The 22016-nt window shown below is 31.3% G+C and overlaps 1 protein-coding gene across 1 annotated transcript in view; it reads right to left on the bottom strand.

Annotated features, from left to right (window-relative positions):
• The window catches only part of LRRIQ3 (leucine rich repeats and IQ motif containing 3), a 164740-nt gene that overhangs the window by 46092 nt on the left and 96632 nt on the right, over positions 1-22016 (bottom strand). Inside the window, exon 6 of the mRNA XM_039838596.1 lies at positions 11773-11902. Coding sequence (XP_039694530.1) covers positions 11773-11902 — 130 coding nt within the window. The remainder of the gene's footprint in view (positions 1-11772; positions 11903-22016) is intronic.

Below are 22016 nucleotides of genomic sequence, written 5' to 3' on the forward strand. Positions count from 1 at the left end.
AAAACAACAATGAAAAAGCTGGGGTAATGATATGTATCTCAGACAAAACAGACTTTAAAACAAAGGCTGTAACAAGAGACAAAGGACTCTACATAAGGATAAAGGGGTCAATCCAACAAGAGGATATAACCCTTGTAAACATTTATGCACCCAATGTAGGAGCACCTAAATTTATAAAGCAAATATTGACGGACATTAAGGGCAAAATAGACAGTATTACAGTAATTGCAGGGAACTTTAACACTCTATTGACATCCATGATTGATCATCCAGAAAGAAAATCAACAAAGAAACACCAGCCTTAAATGACACATTAGACCAGATAGATTTAATTCATATTTATAGAGCATTTCACCAGCAAAGCAGCAAAATATACATCTTTTTCAAGAGCACGTGGAACATTTTCCAGGATAGATGACATTAGGCCATAAAACAAGCCTCAATAAATTTAAGAAGACTGAAATCATATCACTCTCTGACCACAACGGTATGAAACTAGAAAGCAATTAAAAGAAGAAAATTTAAAAAACACAAGAGACATCCTAAATAACATGCTACTAAACAATGAATGGGTTAACAACAAGATGAAAAAAGAAATCAGATACTTTGAGATGAATGAAAACAAAAACAAAACAATCCAAAATCTATGAGACACAGTGAAAGCAGTTTTAAGAGACAAATGCATACCAGTACCAGCCTATCTCAAGAAACAATAAAAATCTCAAATAAACAATCTAACCTTACAGCCAAAGGAACTAGACAAAGAACAGCAAACAAAGCCCAAAGTGAGTAGAAGGAAGGAAATGATAAATATCCAAGCAGAAATAAACTAAATAGAGTCTTAAATACATAAGATCAATGAAACCGAGAGCAAGTTCTTTAAAAGACAAATATTTTGTTAACTATTAACCAGACTAATAAGAATAAAAGAGAGAGGACCCTCCCGCAGAAATGAAAGAGAAGTCACAACTGACTCCACAGAAATACAAAAGATTATTAAAAAAAAAAAAAAACTATGAAAAGTTACATGCCAACAAATTGGACAATCTGGAAATAATGGATAAATTCCTAGAAACACAATTTTCCAAGACTGAATCAAGAAGAAACAAAAAATTTGCACACACCGATAATTACTAACAACATCGTATCAGTAATCGAAAAACTCCCAACAAACAAAAGTCCTGGACTGGATGGCTTCACAAGTGAATTTTACCATATATTCAAAGAAAAATTAACACCTGTCCTTCTCAAATTATTCTAAAAAATTCAAGAGGAGGAAAGTCTCTCAGGATCATTTTAGCAGGCCAGCATTACCCTCATTCTAAAACCAGACAAAGATATTACAAAAGATTTTATACACCAATATCCCTGATGAACATAGGTGCAAAAATCCTCAAAAAAATATCAGCAAACTGAATTCAGCAATACATTAAAAAGGTCATACCATGACCAAGTTGGATTTATTCCAGGGATAAAAGCTTGGTTCAATATCTACAAATCAATTAACATAATACATAACATAAACAAAATGAGGATAAAAATCTTATGATCATATCAGTAGATGCAGAAAAAGCATTTGACAAAATCCAGCATCATTTATTATAAAATCATTTGGTAAAGTGGGAATAAAGGGAACACACCTCAATGTAATAAAGCCCAGATATAACAAACCCACAGTTAACATACTCAATGGAGAAAAGCTAAAAGTGTTTTCTTTAAGATTAAGAACAGGGAAAAAAAAGTCCACTTTCGCCACTTTTATTCAACACAGTGATGGGAGTTCCAGCCAGCCACAGCAATCGGAAAAGAAAAAGAAATATGAGGCATCCAAATTAGAAAGGAAGAAGTAAAACTGTCATCCTTTGCAGATGACATGCTTCCACATATAGGGAACGGTAAAGATTCCACCAAAAAACTATTAGACCTGATAAATTCAGTAATGTAGCAGGATACAAAATTAATATTCAGAAATCAGTTGCATTTTTATATAACAATAATAAACTATCAGAAAGAGAAATTACAACCATAACCCCACGCATATGATTTAATTATTCCACAGCAATACATTTACAGACCTCAGGAAGCATTATAGTTAAACGAAAGGGGCATTAGAGTTGGAATCATGAAACAGAGCCTGGAATTAGTACCAGCTTTGACACTTTTAGATTATATGACCTTGGACAAATTATCTTAGCTCTTTAAACTCACTTTCCACATCTGTAAAACAGAGGAAAATAAATTAAATTAAATATCACAATGTGACCTTATCTATCATTGGGATGGCTAACACATTTTAATTTTCACAATTCATTACTTGTGGCTGAACAAAGCATTTACTTGAGAGGGAAGTCAATCAAGACTGCATGATTTATGAATGATGTTTTCCAAGGGTTCAGACATCCTTTTCCTGGACCTGACAAGTGTCCCAAAACTCCCTTTTCTCTCCTTCTTCCCTTTCTAGTTTTCCATCCTCCTACATATTTAATATAAAATGTGGATATAAGTTAGCTTAATTAAAAATATGAATATAGACTTAAGGTTAAAGACAATGGATTAAACAGTTTAAACTTAAGTATTTTTTGATCCCTACTTATATCTCAGTACTATGATCAAAAATAAATAAATGTGCAAAGACAATGAGAAACAAAAGCAGAAAATAGGAGTGATGCCAAGAAGCATTTGCAAACTAGAAAGCAGATGGATAAAAGGTAACTGATAACAGACACTATAAAGTTGAAATTTAAGGTTTGATGCAAGGAAGCAAAGAAGAAAGTTGATTCACGAGGCAGAACACTAAAAGGTGGTGAATTAGAAGCATAGAATTGTGTGACAGGCATAATTAGATCAACTGAGTCTTAGCAACCACACGTAACCAGGTGACTCTTATACTCTGCCCTGACAAGAGACTAAAGATTCACCCTCTAGAGAAGTTAAATCAAAGAAATTCTATATTCAGAAACTTCTGATACAACTAAGGATTGGGAATGAAGCATTTGACTGAAACTGGGAAATAAACGTCCTTATACCAAATTATGCTGAGAACACTGGCAGTATTCATATGTCACAGGCAAAATACTGTGGAAGAGTTCTCAAAAAACCTTGTATTATAGGTCCATGATAAAACAGTCTGGACTCTTCTGTATTTTCCTACATTAAAACTCACAAATCAATAAAACCCAACCACATATATGAACAGAGCTTCCGAGTAGCATTTCAGAACATTATTTGTAAATATGAGTGGGAAAAAAAAAAGATTAGCAGCATTTTTCAAAAAAAGCTCTAAGAATAAAGTAACTTGGGGGAATAGGAGAATGTAACATGAAGAAGAACAACCCACAAAAACAAACCAAAAAACAAATTTATATGTTATTACTATCCTCAGAGATGTAGAGAGGATACTGCATCTATGAACAAAGAACAGCTGTATTTTAGAAATCTGACTATATAATTTTTGAAAAGTAGAAGACAAAATTGAACAAATATCCCAGAAATGAGAACAAATAAAAAGAAATGCATAAATAATAAAAAAGAGGAAATTTAGAGGATCAGTCCTGGAGGTCCATCTAAATAATAGGAGTTCTATAGAGAGAAAATGGAATGGAGGAAATAATAAAATAAATATAAAAATAATGGTCATGAAGATGGCAGACTAGGAAGCCCCATGCCCTCATTTTTCCACAGAAATGTCAAATAAGTAAGTACAGAATGACTAAAATAACTTTATAAGAACTCTGGAAATGAGTCAAAGATTTACAGCAACTAAGTAAACATCCAATCAAGAAAACACCACTTCAAAATGGTAAGAAATTTCATGGCATTTTCATTTCCCCTTCCTCACATCCTTCCCAGTGTGATGCAATATAGTCAGGAGGAAGCAGCCCATTTTTAGTTTCTATCCTTTATAATAAAAGGAGCAGAGCATAACTTATTTGGAATGGTATAGCCTGTGTCTGGGCTGCTTGAGGACCTAGTTTGTGGCTCACCTGACTCAAAGTTCAGAAGAGACATGGCAATATAGTTTAGACGTCAGACTGGAAACAACAGGATGTAGTGATGGGCACCATGGTGCATTAAATATGGCAGAGGAATTGCCAATTCACAGATTTCTGAGAAAAAGCTGCCCAAGAAAATATAATAGAAAATCTAAGGGCTCAAAATAAAGCTGAGGAGAGACTCTTTGAGAAATTAAGACATTTAAAAGCACCTGGGGAAAATCAAAAGAAAAAAAGATCACACACATACTGGCCCAGATAGGATGCATGTCCAGAAAAGACCTAAGAAGAACTTAAGCCTAAGCTGATCTTAAGCCTCCGAGGTATACTAAATAGTGAGAATCTTCTACACAAGTCTGCAAAGATTGGAAGAGTTACCTATTTTACAAATTTCTAATTTTAAGCAGATAATCATAAGGCATACAAAGAAACAGGGAACAAAATAAATTCCCCAAAACTGTCCCTGACAAAATACACATATCAGACTTACTAAATTCTTACAAAGACTTTAATATGACTTAAATATGCTGAAAGATATCAAAAAAAATGGGCAGGAAACTAAAGGAAATAAGTAAAACAATATATAAATGAAATAAGAATATCAACAAAAATGGAAATTATAAAAAGGATCAAACAAAAATATTGGAGCAGAAAAATAAAATAACCAAATTGAAAAATCCACAAGAGGGGTTCAATAGGAAACCTGAACAAAAGGAACAATCAGCAAAATTAAAGACAGGTCATTTGAAATAACCAAATCTGAGCAACAAAAACAAAAACAAAAATGAAGGAAGAAAAGTGAACGGAAATTAAGAAATGTATGGAATACCATAAAATGGACCAATATATGCATTAGAGTCTCAGAAGAAGAAGAAAAGTAGGAAAATTATTTGAAGAAATAATGGCTGAACTTCCTAAATTTGAGGAAACAAGTGGATTTACAAATCAAAAAGCTCTACAAATTCTAAAATGAGACTCACATTGAGAAACATTATAAACTATCGAAAGAAAAAAGCAAAGAGAATATTGAAAACCACAAGAGACAAGTGACTCATCACATACAAGGGATTTTCAATAAGACCATCAGTAGATATAACAGTAGAAACTGCAGGCCAGAAGGCAGTGGGATGATATATTTAAAGTGCTAAAATAATAATAATAATAATAATAATAATAATAATAATAATAATAATAATAAACCTGTCGACTGAGAATCCGACATTTAGTAAAACTGTCTGTGATAGTTAATTTTATGTGTCAATTTGGGTATGCCATGATACACCATCCTAAATGTTTCTGTGAAGATATAGCTTAGATAAGATTAACAGTCAAACCAATAGACCTTGAGTAAATAGAAAAATAAGCAATATTACATAATAGAACAGTCAATTCACCAAGAAGATAAAATAATTATAAACACACATACACTGAACATCAGAGGCACAAAATATGTGACATAAACATTTAGAGACATGAAGGCAGAATTAAAATATCTCTATAATAATAGTAGGAGCCTTCGGTGCTTCACTTTCAATATAAGATAGAAGAACAACCAGGGAGAAGATCCATAAGTAAACATAGGACTTGAACAACACTATATATCGATTGAATCTAGTAGACATACAAAACATTCAACCAACAACAGGAGAATATATACATTTTTCACTAGTGTACATGGAACGTCATCCAGAATATGCAATATGTTTTTAAAACAAATCTGAATAAACTTAAAAATACTGAAATCAGACCAAGTGTATTTTCCACCCACAAGGGAATGAAGGTAGAAACCAGCAGCATAAGAAAAGCTAGAAAATTCACAAATATATGGAAATTAAATGACATACTCTTAAATAATCAATGAGTTAAAGAAGAAATCACAATGAAAATTGTAAAATATCTTGAGACAAATGAAAAACAATATTCTAAAACTTATGGGAGGCAGCAAAATCAGTGTTAAGAGGCAAACGTATGGCTGAAAATGATTACAGTATAAAAGAGGAGAAAGGCCTCAAATTAATAACCTGATAATCATATAAAACTAAAAAAACAAAACAAAACTAAGCTCAAAGCTAGCAGAAGAAAGGAAATAATATTAAAGCAGAGAAACAAATTATAAAAACTATAAAAACAGTTGAGAAATTTAATAAAAAGATTTGGTTCTTCAAAAAGATAAACGAGATTGATAAACTTTTATCTAGAAAGACTAAGAAAAAAGGAGGAATAAATCTCAAATAACTAAAATTAGAAACGAAAGAGGGGACATTACTATAATTTTACAAAAAAAAGATTATGAGTATTATTAACAATTGTATGCAAATAAATTGAATAACTTAGATGAAATGGAGAAATTTCTAGAAACACACAACCTACCATCTGAATCAGGAAGAAAAAAATCGAATAGATCTGTAACTCACAAAGAAATTGAATCAGTAATCAGAAATTTCCCCACAAAAAATGTCAAAGACCAGATGGTTTCACTGATGAAGAATTTACAAAAATTATTTTCAAACTCTTCCAAAAAACTGAATAAAAACAATGCTTCCTACTCCTATGAGGCTACATTATTCTGATACCAAAGCCAGGCAAAGAAACTACAAAAAAAAAAAAAAAAAGCAAGTATCCTTTATGAATATTGATGCAAAAATCCTCAACAAAATACTAGCAAACTCAGTTAAATAGCACAGTAAAGAGATTATACACCAGGATCAAGTGGGAATTATTACTGGAATGCAAGAATTGTACAACCTATGAAAACCAATCAATGCAATAATGTCTCCCTTAACTGCAGTTTCACTTTCTATGGTTTTAGTTACCCATCGTCAACCATGGTCCAAAATATTAAATGGAAAATTCCAGAAATAAACAATTCATGTTTTAAATTGCTGGTTGTCTTGGAGTAGTGTGATAAAATGTTGCACCATCCCATCTGGGACATGAACCATCCCTTGATCCAGCGTATCCATGCTGTATATGCTGCCCGTTCATTGGTAAGTTAGTAGTCATCTCAGTTATCAGACCAATTGTCATGGTATTGTAATGTTTATGTTCAAGTAACCCTTATTTTAATTAATGATGGCCCCAAAGCACAAGAGCAGTGATGGCAATTTGGACACGCCAGAGAGAAGCCTTAAAGCGCTTACTTTAAGTGAAAGGTAAGTACAGTACAATAAGTTATTTTGTGAGAGTCACCACATTCACATAACTTTTATTACAGTATCTTATTATAATTATTCCATTTTAGTATTAGTTATTGTTAATTGCTTACTGTGCCTAATTTATAAATTAAAGTTTATCATAGGTATAGATGTATAGGAAAAAAAAGTTGTGTTCAGTACTATCCAAGGTTTCAGGCATCTGCTCGGGTTCTTGAAACATATCTCCCATGGAAAATGGGGAACTACTGTACCTATTAACAGAATGAAGTAAAAAAAAAACACATTAACATCAAATCAATGCAGATAAAAATTGACAAAATTCAACATACTCCGATGATAAAAACACTCAAGAAACAAAGAACAGAGGAAAACTACCTCAATATATAAAGGTCAAAAAAGAAAAAATCCACAGCTAACATCATATGCAATGGAAAACACTGAAAATTTTTCCTTTAAGATAAGAAATAAAACAAGGATGTCCACTTTCACCAGTTGCATTTAATATAGTACTGGAAGTCCTAGCCAGAGCATTCAGGCAGGAAAAAGAATTAAAAGACATGCAAATTAAAAAGAAAGAATTAAAATTACCTCTGTTCATAGAGAACATGATCTTACATGTAAAAAGCCTTACAAATTACACACACACACACACACGCACACACACACCTTTTAGAATAGACAAATTTAACAAAGTTACAAGATACAAAACTAACACACAAACATCATTTGTGTTTCTACACATTAACAATGAGGAATCCACAAAGGAAATTAAGAAAACAATTCCATTTACAACAGTTTTAAAAGGAATAAAATAGAGAATCAACTTAACTAAGGAGGTGAAAGATTTGCACACTGAAACGTACAATGTGCTGCTGAAAGAAATTAAAGATGACACGAATAAATGGAAAGACATCTTGTGTTCATGGACTGGAAGATTTAATATAGTTAAGCTACTACTCAAAGTAATCTATAAATTCAGTGCAATTACTATCAAAATGCCAATGACATTTTTGCAGAAATAGAAAAATCTATCATAAAATTCATATAGAATTTCAAGGCACCCCAAGGAGCCAAAATAATTTTGAAAAAGAAAAAAAAAACTGTAGTTCCCATACCTCCTCATTTCAAAACTTACTACAAAGCTATGGTAATCAAAAGTATGGTTCTGATGTAAAGACAGATGTATAGATCAATGAAAGAGTAAGAACCCAGAAATAAACTCCTGTATTTATGGTCAAATGATTTTCAACAGGGGGATCAAGATAATTAAGTGGCAGTAAAGTTAAGTCTTTTCAACAAACAGTGCTGGGAAAATTAGATTACACATGCAAAAATGTGAAGCTGGGCTCTTACTTTAAACCATATACAAAATTTAATCCCAAACAGATCAAAGACCTAACCATAAGAGCTAAAATTATAAAACTCTTAGAAGAAATCATAGGGAAAAAGCTTCGTGATATTGAATTTTGCAATGATTTCTTGGATATGACACTAAAAGCATATGCGATACAAGAAAAAATAAATAATCTGGTCTTCATCAAAACTAGAAACATTTATGTATCAAAGGACAGTTCGACAAAGTAAAAAGAAAACCTACAAAATGGGAGAAAATATTTGCACATCAAATGTCTGATAAGAGATTGATATTAAGAATATATAAATTCTACGACTCAACAACAAAAAACAAGCAACCCACTTAAGAAATGAGCAAAAGACTTGAAGAGACATTTCTTCAAAGAAAATATACAAATGGCAATAAGAACAGGAAGAGATGCTCAAAGAAATGCAAATCAAAACCACAATGAGATATGAGTTTACATCCATTAGGATGGCTATTATAAAAAAAGAAAGAATAAAACAAGTGTTGGTGTGAATGTGGAGAAAGTGGAACCCTTGTGCACTGAATTTAAAAATGTAGAAAGGTACAGCTGCTGTGGAAAACAGTATGGTGGTTCCTGAAAAAAATTAAAAATAACATTATATGACAGCAATTCTACCTCTGGGTATATACCCAAAACAATTGAAAGCAGGATCTCAAAGAGATATCTGCACACCTGTGTTCATAGCAAAACTATTCACAACAGCTAAAACGTGAAAGCAACCCAAGTGTCAAGCAAAAGATAAATAGATAAACAAAATGTGGTATCTACATATATGAAATATTAGTCAACCTTAATAAGGAAAAAATTGTGACACACACAACGTGGATGAACTTTATAGACATCATGTGAAGTGAAATAAGCCAGTCACAAAAGGACAAATATTGTATGATTTCACTTACATGAGATAGGTAATCAAATTCTAGAGACAGAAAGTAGAATGGTAGTTTTCAGAGGCATGGGGAGGGGAGAATTTGGAGTTATTGTTTAATGGGCACAGAGTTTCAGCTGAAGAAGATGATATGGTTCTGTAGATGAATGGTTGCGATGGTTACACAATAATATGAATGTATTTAATGTTCAGTTAAAAATTGTTAAAATGTCATTTTGTTATATATACATATATATAGTATATATATATATATATATATATATATATATATATATATATATATTTTACTACAAAAATAACACAAGAGTAATATATAGAACTGAGGAATATTTTCAGATTGAGAAGCTACAATAAATTAAAGGGAAAGAAAATCCACCCTAGAAAACAAATATCTATGAGACAAATCACTGTGAAATTGCACAACACCTGCTATAAAGAGAAAATGCTAAAAGTTTCCAGTCAGAACGGTGAAACAATAAACAGACGTTCATATACATCAAACTAAGCACTAAAAGGCAATGGACTTCTCAAAGCTAATGCTGGAAGCTAGAAGACAATAAAGCAATTCTGAAAAAAAATTCTGAAAGAAGTGTCAGCATAAAGACATGTTTAGGCTTTCAAAGTTTTAAAAACTTTACCTCCCATGTATAACTACTCAATAAACTAATGAAGACACTGCATTAAATAAGAAAATAAACCAAAAAAGAACAAGATACAGAATCCTGGAAATGAGAGTTCCAATGCAGCATAGAGACAAGTAAATTCTGGGGATCACAGCTGAAGAAATTATAGCTGTTAAGAGAAGATTTAGAGAGCAAGCAATCCTGAGTAAATCAGCGAAATGGAGTGCTCAAGCAGTAATACTTTGACAAAAAATACATATGTATATACGTGCTTGGGGATAGTGGTTTGATGGTGCAAGATTTTCAAGCAAGTTTTCAAAATAATAGTATGAGAAAACAAATATATTCCTAATATATTGTGTATCTCAGCTGTAATGTTTTCATAGTCATAATTAAAACATTAAATATTAGTTAACCTCCAAATAGTGATAATATAATTCCATTGGGATATTAGAGGAGGGGATAAGTATGTATGTGTATTAGGGAAGATTTATAAAAAAATTAAATCTCCATCTTTCACTGTGGAAATTTGTAGATAATATCTAAAACTGCAAATTAATTTTAGCAAAATAAACATGTTATTTGGAAATATAAAAGTACACAACATAAGAGTCAGCTAAAATTATTAAATGATATCACCTTGGAGTAGAGGAAGAATAAGTTGGGGTATGGAGCACGGCACTACTATTTTTCCTTCATTTCATTTTGGTTTATAAGCCTATGGGGTGAATAGCTGGATAAAAATAAAATTATTTTAAAATAAAAGATGCAGAGCTTTTATGAAGTATGTAAGTTCATGAAACTAATGGAGAACTGATGAAATAACAAACAAAGCCCCTGACATGTGAGAATCTGGCAGAGTTAGACCAGTTTATAAACAAAGAGAAAATCAACAAGAGTCAAGACACCACCATGAGTTTTTAAAAGAGAAAGAATTAAATATTTAAAAATTAAGAGGCTAGAGGAAGGAGAAATAGAGTTGCTGTTCAATGAGTATAAAGTTTCATTTACACAAGATGGAAAAGTTCTGGAGATGTGCTGTACAACATGGTTCCTGTAGTTAACGATACTGGAGTGTGGACTTAACAATCTGTTAAGAGGGTATGTCTCATGTTAAATGTTCTTATCACAATAATTTTTAAAAGGCTTAAGAGAAAGTATTGATACAATTTACAAAACCTTCAAATGATTTTACAAAGATGATTTTATGATTCTTCTGTGAAAGACAGAGGTAAAGAAAAAGTCATCTGATTATGACATAACTTCATCAGAAAAAGTTCTGCAAAAATAAAATAGAAACAAGTACACATTTGATAACCAAAATTTTATCAACAATAAGATAAAGCTTATTTTTATGTAACAAAATAATTATGTTCAAAGCCTAAAGAAAATTTAATATCATTATTTAATTGAAATAATTCAAACCTATACTAGACAGATTCCTGAAAAAGGTACCATGCTGACATAGCTATACAGTAACAAAACTGCTAACCCATATTTCTCCTATTACAAACTTTTAATCAACATCAGGTCCTTGACATCATGAAACAACTTTCTGAATATATATATTTATAAAATGCTGAATGAGATATGGATATTTTATCTAGAATGCTCAACATGTACTTCATGGAGTCATATTTATAGTTCAAAATTAACATGGCCAATTTCTACTGGATTTAATTATCCTTCATCAAAATTTATTCATTAAATGTAAAAATTCATATAACTAACCTTTTTGAATCAGATGTCTTGATTTTTTTGATTTCATGCCAATATTTTTTGTTCTTAATTTGTATAAAATAGAGGAAACATATTTTCTCTGTTCACTAGAATTTTCTAAATCAACGGGAGAATGTAGATTCTGTGGAAACAAAATAAAAGCAATGGCACCAATGATAACATCTCTTATATATATTTCAGAGTTTTCACATGTGTTATACATCATGATGGATTTTCATTTTAAAAATGAAAACCTGTGAGATGGGCAGAGTTAGGAAAAGATGAAAAGAGCTCCACTGTGTGTGACTCTGATAAATTGTTTTTCTATTAAGAGCTAATGATATATTTTGGACAATGTTCTAAGAGATGTTAAGTGAAACGGGTACCTGTCAGAGGGGGGCCATGACTAAAGGAACGAGGGGAAAGGAGAAATGAAGAATAAACAATAAGAAGTGTTTAGTGTTACCCAGAAAGGCTGAAAGAAGATTCAGAGTAAGAAAGAAGGGACAAATTATTTCACAGAACACTAAAAGGCACAAAGGAAAAGCAAAATGAGACTAGAATTATCTCAAGTTTTACAAATGGATCAGATATGTGTGAAAATAAAAAGTACAATATTGAAAGCAGCTTCATGGAGAATGGAGGCACTGTCAAATGTAAAGTGGTTGGGAATATTTTAAAAATTAATACCGTGTTATATCTCTTTCTCTTCAAAGTCCATCCAGGACTGGTACAGAGGATCTACCAGGTCATTAGGAACTCAGGCTCCTACAATTTATCATCTCTCTCTTACTGCATTTACATGGCTTCCATACTCAAGATTTACTCATGGGTCAAGATAGCTACTAGAGCTCCAAACACCATGTGTGTATTATAGTCAGCAAGATGGAGGAAAAGGTAAAATGAGAAAAGGGGCACAGGTCATGTGTCTTAAGAAACTTTCCCAGAGGTCCTTCCAATAACTTCTATTTATATCTCGGCCACCCAAGTGTAAGAAATACAGCCTTTTGTGCTAGGTACTTTGATACCTGGAGTAAAATTGGGGGTCTGTTAGCAAGAAAGAAGAAAAAGACAGATATTAGTAGACAATCAAAAGTGTGCCACAGGAAAAAAATCAGAATCTTGCGGGGAGAATATGTTTGATATATAATTTGAAAAACCTTCCCAGGATACTATTAAGCTTTCCTCAGTGAGAACCCCTGGTCTAAATTCTTAACACTCACTCAATGCAGTATACATATGACATATGATTGAATTGTACATTTGAGATCTATATAATTTTATTAACTAATGTCACCTCCAATAAATTTAATAAATAAATCAATAAAATAGCCAATTCAACAGAAAAAAAAATAAAATAAAATAAAATAAATTCCTAAGACTCACAATTATATACATCTTCAGATAGATCTTTCTGAGATGTTTGTTTTTATATATTTGTTTATGGAATACTTGTATAGTGCTTATCATTTGCAATTGTTTTGAAGCTCTTTACAGATATTAATTTATGTAATACTCATAACAACCATGCTCTTTCACCCTGGAAAATCCCACAAACATCTCATATCTAAGAGAACTGAAGTCGTATCTTTCCAAACCTATTAATATTTACTTCTAGTTTTGGTGAATTCAAGGAAAGAAAATTTACATAAACTCTCTAATACATGATAACTGATAGAATTTTGTAGAGAATTCATCATCATATTTCCCTTACTTTGGCCTGTCTACTTATGCAAATCTCCTTTACTCTACAATTTAGCAGAGACACTTGGATATGTGTCTTGCTCCCTCGCATTAGTAGTTTTTTACACAAATTTCTATGCCACACAATAAAGATATATTTAATTAAATAATCTTGAGTTTCTTTTAAATTTTATAACTGTCAATCTCTAAGTTAGTTATTGAAAACAATTTGTCTTGTTTTTATGCAGTAATTCATTTCATAATAAATTTTTAATGCTTATGACAAGTACTAACTGGTCCTGGAATAAATCTGTTAAATACTATTTTTTGTTAGAAAAACCAATAAGCAGGAATTTTTGAGCTCATATATTCTTTATAGTTAGAAAATTTCTTAAAGTTGCCAAGAATAATTATAATACACAGTATCAACGCATTATAAAAATATGACTTTAAGTAATGTTGCTTTATTTTCATCTGGGTTCAATTCTTTCTATTAAACAAAATATGACAAAAAATGTAGACAACTGTTTTTCAACAAAATCTGAAAAAATCAATTTCAAATGCTTTTTCAACCTCAAATCTGCCCATCAGTCCTCTTCAAATTGCATCATCTTAACACTTCAAGTTACATCATCGTTCTTGTATCTTCTCACTTCTATGAATTTTGCTCTATTTTGGTAATCTGTCTCTTCCTTCTAACAGTATAATTCATCATATGTTAAAAATCACCTCAAATTCTATTTCAATCACAGAAATGAATCCTTTCTTTCTTCTAGATCTCCCACTTGTATTCTACCCATGAAAAAATAATAAAAATGCAATGTAAGAATTTGTTCAACAATTCTATTCTACTAGTATATATTCTTTTACCTTCCCCTGTTAAAATAAAAAAATAAAAAGTATGTATCTATGGTAAATCTGAGTATCCAATCTATATCATAAATAAATTTATATAATCTTGAAATTTAAAAGTCCTTAAATTAAATAACTAGTTAGTTGCTTTCAGAAAGATTTTTAGTTCTCCCACTTATCTTTTATTGTATACCTACATGTCACCATTTAAAATAATTTCTCTTTCCTTAGTTTGTATAAAAGAAGAATTTATAAGAAAGGGCACATATGTAATAGTAAAACAAATCTATAGGAAGATGATCAGAGAATCTAAAGCCTTACATGAACTAAGGCTTATACAAGCTACCAAGGTACAGAAAATGAATGTTTCTGTCATATGTATTGCAAAAAGAAAAAGGAAGTATATGCCCACTTTCTGATTGATCTTTTAAATCGTGGAGAAGGAAAAGTTATCAGAAACCTGGGAGCAATTTAATAAATATTTTGTTTTCAATAATAGTAAGTAAATTCTATTAATTAAATTACCTTAAATCTAAAACCAGTCCTCAATAATTTTAGAAAACATTTTAAGGATGTTTGTTAGCATCTAGAAAAGGAATAATCACCATTGAGCAGTATAAGTTGACAACAAACTAATTACATCAGACATAACTTCATTTTTAACAGGGTCAAAATTAATTCAGGTTCAAATATCCTTGATATGATAAACCTGCATTTCAGCAATATTTGATAAATGTTTTTTTAATGAAAAGACATTATGATTAGGTGAAGATCAGAGATGTTGAGTCATCACATGTTAAAGAGTTAGGATTAATAAAATGATGACAATCTGAAGGGAGCTCTCTAATATCATGTCGACCTGTTCTTAGCCCCACCCTGATCAATATTTATATGAGTGATTTGAATAAAAATATAAAGGGAATGCTTATCGAATTTTCACATGAGGTAGTAAAATAACAACATCAGTTAATGCCAGACAGAAATTTAAAATATTATCAATACTGGAGCAATGAGTCAAATTAAACAGACGAAGTTTAATAGGAATAAATATTGCAGTTGGGCAAATTCATTTTATCACTGCAATACACAATGTAATTCAAAAACCTGAGTGATAAGAGACTAAAATATTTAAGAGTAAATTAAGTAATTCATTGTGTGATGACCTTATTCTATGTTGCATAAAACGTTTAATCTAGAAAGTGGAAAATGACAGTCTTACCATATTCATTTCTGATCAGAAACATAGCTGAAGCACTATATCAGGTCAGGGCAACATATTTTCAGATGATTATCAATAATCTGGAACATGAAAAGAAAGCAGCCTACCTACTGAACTATTTTTAAAGTAAGCCTTATATAAATAAACCATGATTAAATTCAGAACAGAAAAGAAGTAACAGAGAGAGTCAGGCTTCTCACCTCCAATTTCCATCTTCCTCATCTTGTAAAACGATACCATTCTCTTGTTCAAGCTGTAAAAACTTAGAATATGTTCTCTATTTTATCTTTTTTTCCTGAAACCTTCTATCTAATCTATCAACAAATCTTCGTAATTCTATCCCTAAATGTATTTAAAATCTCTTCATTTCTATTTTCACTTTACTTTTCTAGTCTAAGCTAATTCATCCCTTCCAACAATAAATAGCCTCCTATTGAATTCTGCCTTCCCCCTGGCTCTCGTAAGACATTTATATTTGTCAAAAGGTAAATCTGATCATGTTTCTCTTTAGCTTTAAATGCCCTATTGACTGTCCAAGATGTTCAGTCGTTATTATGAGCTACAAAGACAGCAAAATATGGACCTTGACCACACAGACAAACTCATCTCGTGTTACTCGACTTTACTCATTTTACTCCTGCCACAGTGGATATCTCATCCAATTTCTTGAACCCAACTCAAATAAAATAAGCTATTGCATGTGTCATGTCCTTATGCAAGCTATTCCCTCTGCCTACTACACTCTCCTTCCTATATTTTGCATAACTAGCTTCTTATTCTTCAGGTTTTAACTTTATTATTGCTTCAGAAAAACATTCTGTGACAATGTTATGGAGAAATAGGTTCCTCCTATTAATCTCTATCTCAGCACCAGATTTATTTCATTCATAACATTTACACAGTTTTGTTTGTTTACCTGGGTTACAATGTGTTTTTTGTTTTGTTTTGTTATTATTTTTTAATCTAGTCTAGGAGGGCAAGGACTTTGCTTGCCTTGTTCACTCAGTACCAAGAATGGCCCCTGACACTTAGCAGATAATTAATAATTATTTGTTAAATGTTGAACAAATAGTACCAAAGAAAAGGAACAGAAGGATTAAGTGGAAGTTTAGGAACTTTGATTCAATATAATATAAAATGAAAGTTTTGGAGAGAGCCCAACAATCGGACATAATTTTAAAAGAAAATCTCTAGCTTCTGTTTTTTAAAAACTTTATTCTGAGTAACATCTTTTTACATTCCCTTCTTTTACTCTTGAAATCTTCCATACGCTATAGTTACTCCAAAGCTTATCACTCAGCAACTCTTTACAACTCTCCCTTTCCTTTCTTCTAAGCTCTTTATTATGTACATCAACTTAGAATCTCTGAATTTTTTAGCATCTTATCTACTTTACCATTGCTCAATATTCTCCACACAAACAAAAAAAGCACAAATATAACCATTTTGTAGGAATAATTATATCTTTACTCAGGCACATCTCTCTACTATTCTGTTGATTCCACATTACGATAAGCCAGAGAACCAAAATAGTAATGAAAGAGCTCTCTTTTGATGGCATTTAGTGGAGAAGTTAAGAAAATACTCATCTATAATAGGTATAGAAGTGGGAGGAGACATGTGCATATTAATAAGTCTCATCTAAATATAAAAAAATGATCAGACTGTACTGAAAACCAGAAGAAGAAATTAACTGAGGAACTCTGAGGCTCCCCATATTGACAAAAGTACCTGGTTATCAAATATCAGATGAATCATTGTACTAGATACCCCCTAAGAAATGCATCATTTAAAAATCAAGGAGTAGTGACATAGGTCACACTTTCCTCTACTTTCTAGACTAGATAAAGTAAATATTTTATATTAAACTTTCTGTCTTTGAAAATCAAGATTCATTTTCAACTCTTCATTATTTGAGTTTCCCAACTAGTTAGCGTTCTGAAGATTGTGATTTTGTTTTCACATTATGTAGTATGCAAATCAGAGCCCTTAACTTTAAAGGATATTACAATTCTTTGATCAAAGCAGATTGTTAATAAAATCTCGTTTTTATATTTTCTATCTATTCCTATACTACCTATACTATTCTATACCTGAACAAATGTTTGCTTTGTCTATATTTCATATTGTTTATTGTAAGTAGGCATCATTTCAAGGATATCTCAAAAAGCTCTTTAGAGTTACAGCCAAGTCACCAGCTTTTTGGTATCCTATCCTACCCCATTTTGTTTTTGTTTATTGTTTGATGTTGTTATTTTTATTCCCTTTCCTCTTCCCAACCAAGACATCATCTTTAAAAGTGGTAATCTAGACCTCGGTTTTTTTTCACTAGTCAAAGAGGTAACTTTGGGATTATGCTATAACCCAAACAAAAAGGGTCGCCCATTTTTTGTCTGCATGAAAACTGTTAGCTCTAGTGTTTGGCTACACAATCTCTCATTAGTTCAGTGAAAAAAGCCTTCAACATAGAAGATGCTAATGTATAGTGCTACATATATGGCAAGGGCCACCTTAACTCTGCTTTTAGGAATAAGCGCTGGTTAAACAAAAAGTCATGGACAAAGGGGCATAATATAAAATAAAGTTTTGCAAGAAAAAGTTACTCTTTAAGACATTCCCCTATAAGTAACTGGCAGGTTTAACTGCTACTTGAAAAATTACTACTACTATTTGATCTCAATCTGTCTTTATCTTAACAAAGGAGACTAGAAGCAATAATATTCTTGATACATGAGAAAGAGAATTCAGAATTCAGAAAAAAAAATGACCTGGATAAACAAATACAGGAGACACATAGTAGCTATAGAAAGAAATATGACATTTGTCTTCTATACAAAAAGTATCCAAGGGAAATAAGTGTGCCTAAATATTACATTTTGTTGAATGTAAAATATGCAGTTAAGAAACACATGATAAAAATGAATCATAGAAAGACATGCTCCTTCAGTTCAAGAATGGTTAACATCTATGGTCTGCCCTCACTATGATTAGAGATGCCTATGTGCAAATTACTGAGACCCACTCTTTGTCTTCTATATTACAGTGGATACTTAGTAGTAGACGTTGTCAAACCCAGTAAAAGGAGATGCTGCAAACTTCCAATGAGATATTAGAGTATGTTATAATTTCAAGTTTAGAGAACACAATGCTAGTTCATGGATAATAACTGACACTAGGTAAATGACATGAGGAAATTTCAGAGTATACAGGATTGTTTCTTTGAAAATCTCTCCAGAATGGGTAAATAAATAATCTATGAATAATTGGATTATTTATGATAATTCAATTCTATTCACAATGCTATTTTTCCTAATACACTGAGTACACTAATAGCCAACATATTATATAGTAGTAGTTGCGAAAAATTTCACATATAGTTTACATAAAGATCACATTTTAAAAAGAGTATAACTCCACATAATATATATCATTTTGTTTTTAACTGTCAAAGCACTTACTGCATTCTACCTTATATCATAGTTAAGTACCTTTCTCACCCCCAGAGGAAACTGCACTCTCTGAGGACTGAGACTATGGTTTACTGATCTCGCTATGCCTGCACCATCAATTCTTCACCCTCTCTTGCAGTATAAACTCATAAATAACATAAATAAATAAATAAATAATAAATAAATAAATAAATAAATAAATTCTGCAAAATTATGAGAAATTTGATTAGTTTATTCAAGTATGTACTGAGTACCAACTATATCACAGCACCATGCTAGGCATAAGTATAAAGTTATCATTTTGTGAATATATAAATTCTATATTTCTCAAGATATTTCATAATGACATATAAAAATGTGGAAAACATGAGAAGCAAGACAGACACTGAAAGTGAGTAAAACAAAGTAGAAAGCATAGGCTGAATGCTAAACACATTCCTGATAAAAATCTGTATTTCATTAAACCTCATATATTAACTCAATTAGTTAAAATAATACTTTCCAATTAGTAAATCTAATCATTTTGAAATGAAAAAGACATAATATGCATTACTTATATGAGTTAATACTGTTTAAGTAATCCCTAGAAGAGACAAGTTAATATAGCAGTATAAAATTTAATGATGGGCAATGACAAAACTTTCTAGAGAAAAAGAATCTTTTTTCTTAACAATAAAATATAAGGCTCAAGAGATTACACTTCAAGGTATATTTGAATGCTGTCTATATTTGTAGGGGAGAAAAGAACAACAGATAGGGACTACCAACATTTTCCTGATATTTAAGTTGAGATTCTGTACCCTGAACACAAATGCAGCATTTTAGAGAGTTTATATGTTTTAATTGAGGATTATAATCTGAAGAGGGTGTTATATCTACCATAAAGAAAACATCACAATAAAATAACATAGTAGCTATGTACAAAATTGTATTTCTAAAGTAAAGCATATTATAACCAACTTAAATATGTTTTGGAAATACATGTTGCTAAACTATCATATTGATGCAATAATAATTATTTGGATAATATTTTATAAAATTGAAGTTTTAGCCTCTCATAAATGATAGTAATATACTCATTTTGGTAGTTCAGAATATTTATAAATGTTACTTCATATAAGCTTTTATTGCAATACTAAGGACTAAAATGACTATTTCAAATGCTGTATAATTATGCTCTTTCTCTCTGAATGCTACATATATCTCAATAACTAAAGAACCCTTTGGAACAAAAGGTGGATTATTTAATAGGTGGATTATATAACAGATGAATTATATAATATATATGCCTATATATGTATATATGCCTATATATGTATATATTATATATGTATATATAACATATATACATATATACAGAATAGAGAGAGAGAGAGAGAAAGAGAGAGACAGACAAATGCACGCATGCATGAGCACACGCACACACATAGAGAAGTGCCACCATTGATCCTGGTAGCCATTCTATAAGTTCTACAGCCTCAGTACAAATCCAAGTCTGTGTGACTTCACAGTGTATTTGGTACAGCTTTCTTAACAACTTGTGCCCTACTGCTTTTATTAGAAATATTTCAGCCACAGTCCAAACACTTATTATTTACATGAAGTTTAATATTCCTGTGGCTGGATAAAATGATTCAAAACTGTAGTTACCAAAACTTTCAAAGATACAAAGAGGCTTATTTTAGGTTCTTAAGCTATTATAGTTCATGTTGTCAGAATCCTTATATTTTATTAAACAAAGACTTAAATATAAAGAAATGCCTGCAATTTACTATGAGTCTCTCTGGGTTTTCTCAGTGAATGCTATCAGTAAAAATCCATGCTTAGATGGAATATCTCTAAAATTATCTTAAATAGACCAGAGAGCAGCCATGCGATTTAAAAGTTAATATTTTCCAAGGCGTGGTGACTAAATTTGTTTTGAGAAAATTCAATCCTATCAATTGCTAGATGAGTTACCAAACACAAATCTTTGTCATTCAAAGCTCACACCAATATTGAAGTACATTGAAATAGCTACTCTCTCTTACCTTGAACAAATAAAAATTCATTCTAAGTAAGTAGTAAAGAATGGTCATTTTATTGATTTGTTATCTTTCTTATTAGAAAAAGATGGATAGCTTGAAAAGTTTTGCATTAGAAGTCTTTGCAAAGCAATTTTTATGATGGTATGTTTCACTGTATTTAAAAATGGTAATATCAGATTTCTTGTACAAGGAAGTAAATAATTTCATGAACATTTCTTTATGCAAGTTTTGAATTGTTAAAATATGCTGGTTTAGATGAATTACTAAATGTATTTCTCTTTTCGACTATACACTTATCTTATGTGTACAGCTGATGTCCCTAGTGTCCAATCAGAGATAGGTTTTCATCCTGTTGTCCAGGGAATGATGTGTATAATTCCTTTTGACACTGATGAGAGGTGAATACATAAATCCAGCCTACTTCAGTGAAAATTGACCCATAATTTTGTTTTACCCTGAAGAAAAATACAGTAATAAAGTTTAAAGATGGAAAAAAAAAGTACAGTTATATTCTTGAAGTGTTCCATTAGTTAATGACAGTCAGCAAACATTACATTTTGCCTTGAGGACAGTGAGCTCCAGATTTGCATTTAGGTGCTCAGGAATTCTAATAACCATGGCTCTCTATACGATAGCAAGAAACCTAAAAAACACGAATGATAGGTTTTTCGCATTTCAGTGAACTCAAAAGTTAAAACTAAAAAGGAAAGTCATGCTTTTACATATCTTCTTCTACTCTCCACTAAGATGCTTCCTATGAAATGAGTACATGCATTTCCTATAAATATTTAGAAGTTGAGAATATACACTATTTCCCACAAAAAGATTATGCACCAATTTCAAAAAGTACGGATCTTGTATAAAATTTTGGTTTCTCTGAACTAGTATGTTCAGGATTATATCAGCATTTCTAAAATGTAGGGGAAAAAATGACTTGGCATAATGAGTCAGATCAATTGCTCCTATACAAGTATTCTACATCTAATAGTAGGAAAGGAAAGGAAAAAGGAAAGGAAAGGAAAGGAA

Source organism: Pteropus medius, unplaced genomic scaffold (genome assembly GCF_902729225.1).
Source record: "Pteropus medius unplaced genomic scaffold, Ma_sr-lr_union100, whole genome shotgun sequence".
Classification (NCBI taxonomy): domain Eukaryota; kingdom Metazoa; phylum Chordata; class Mammalia; order Chiroptera; family Pteropodidae; genus Pteropus; species Pteropus medius.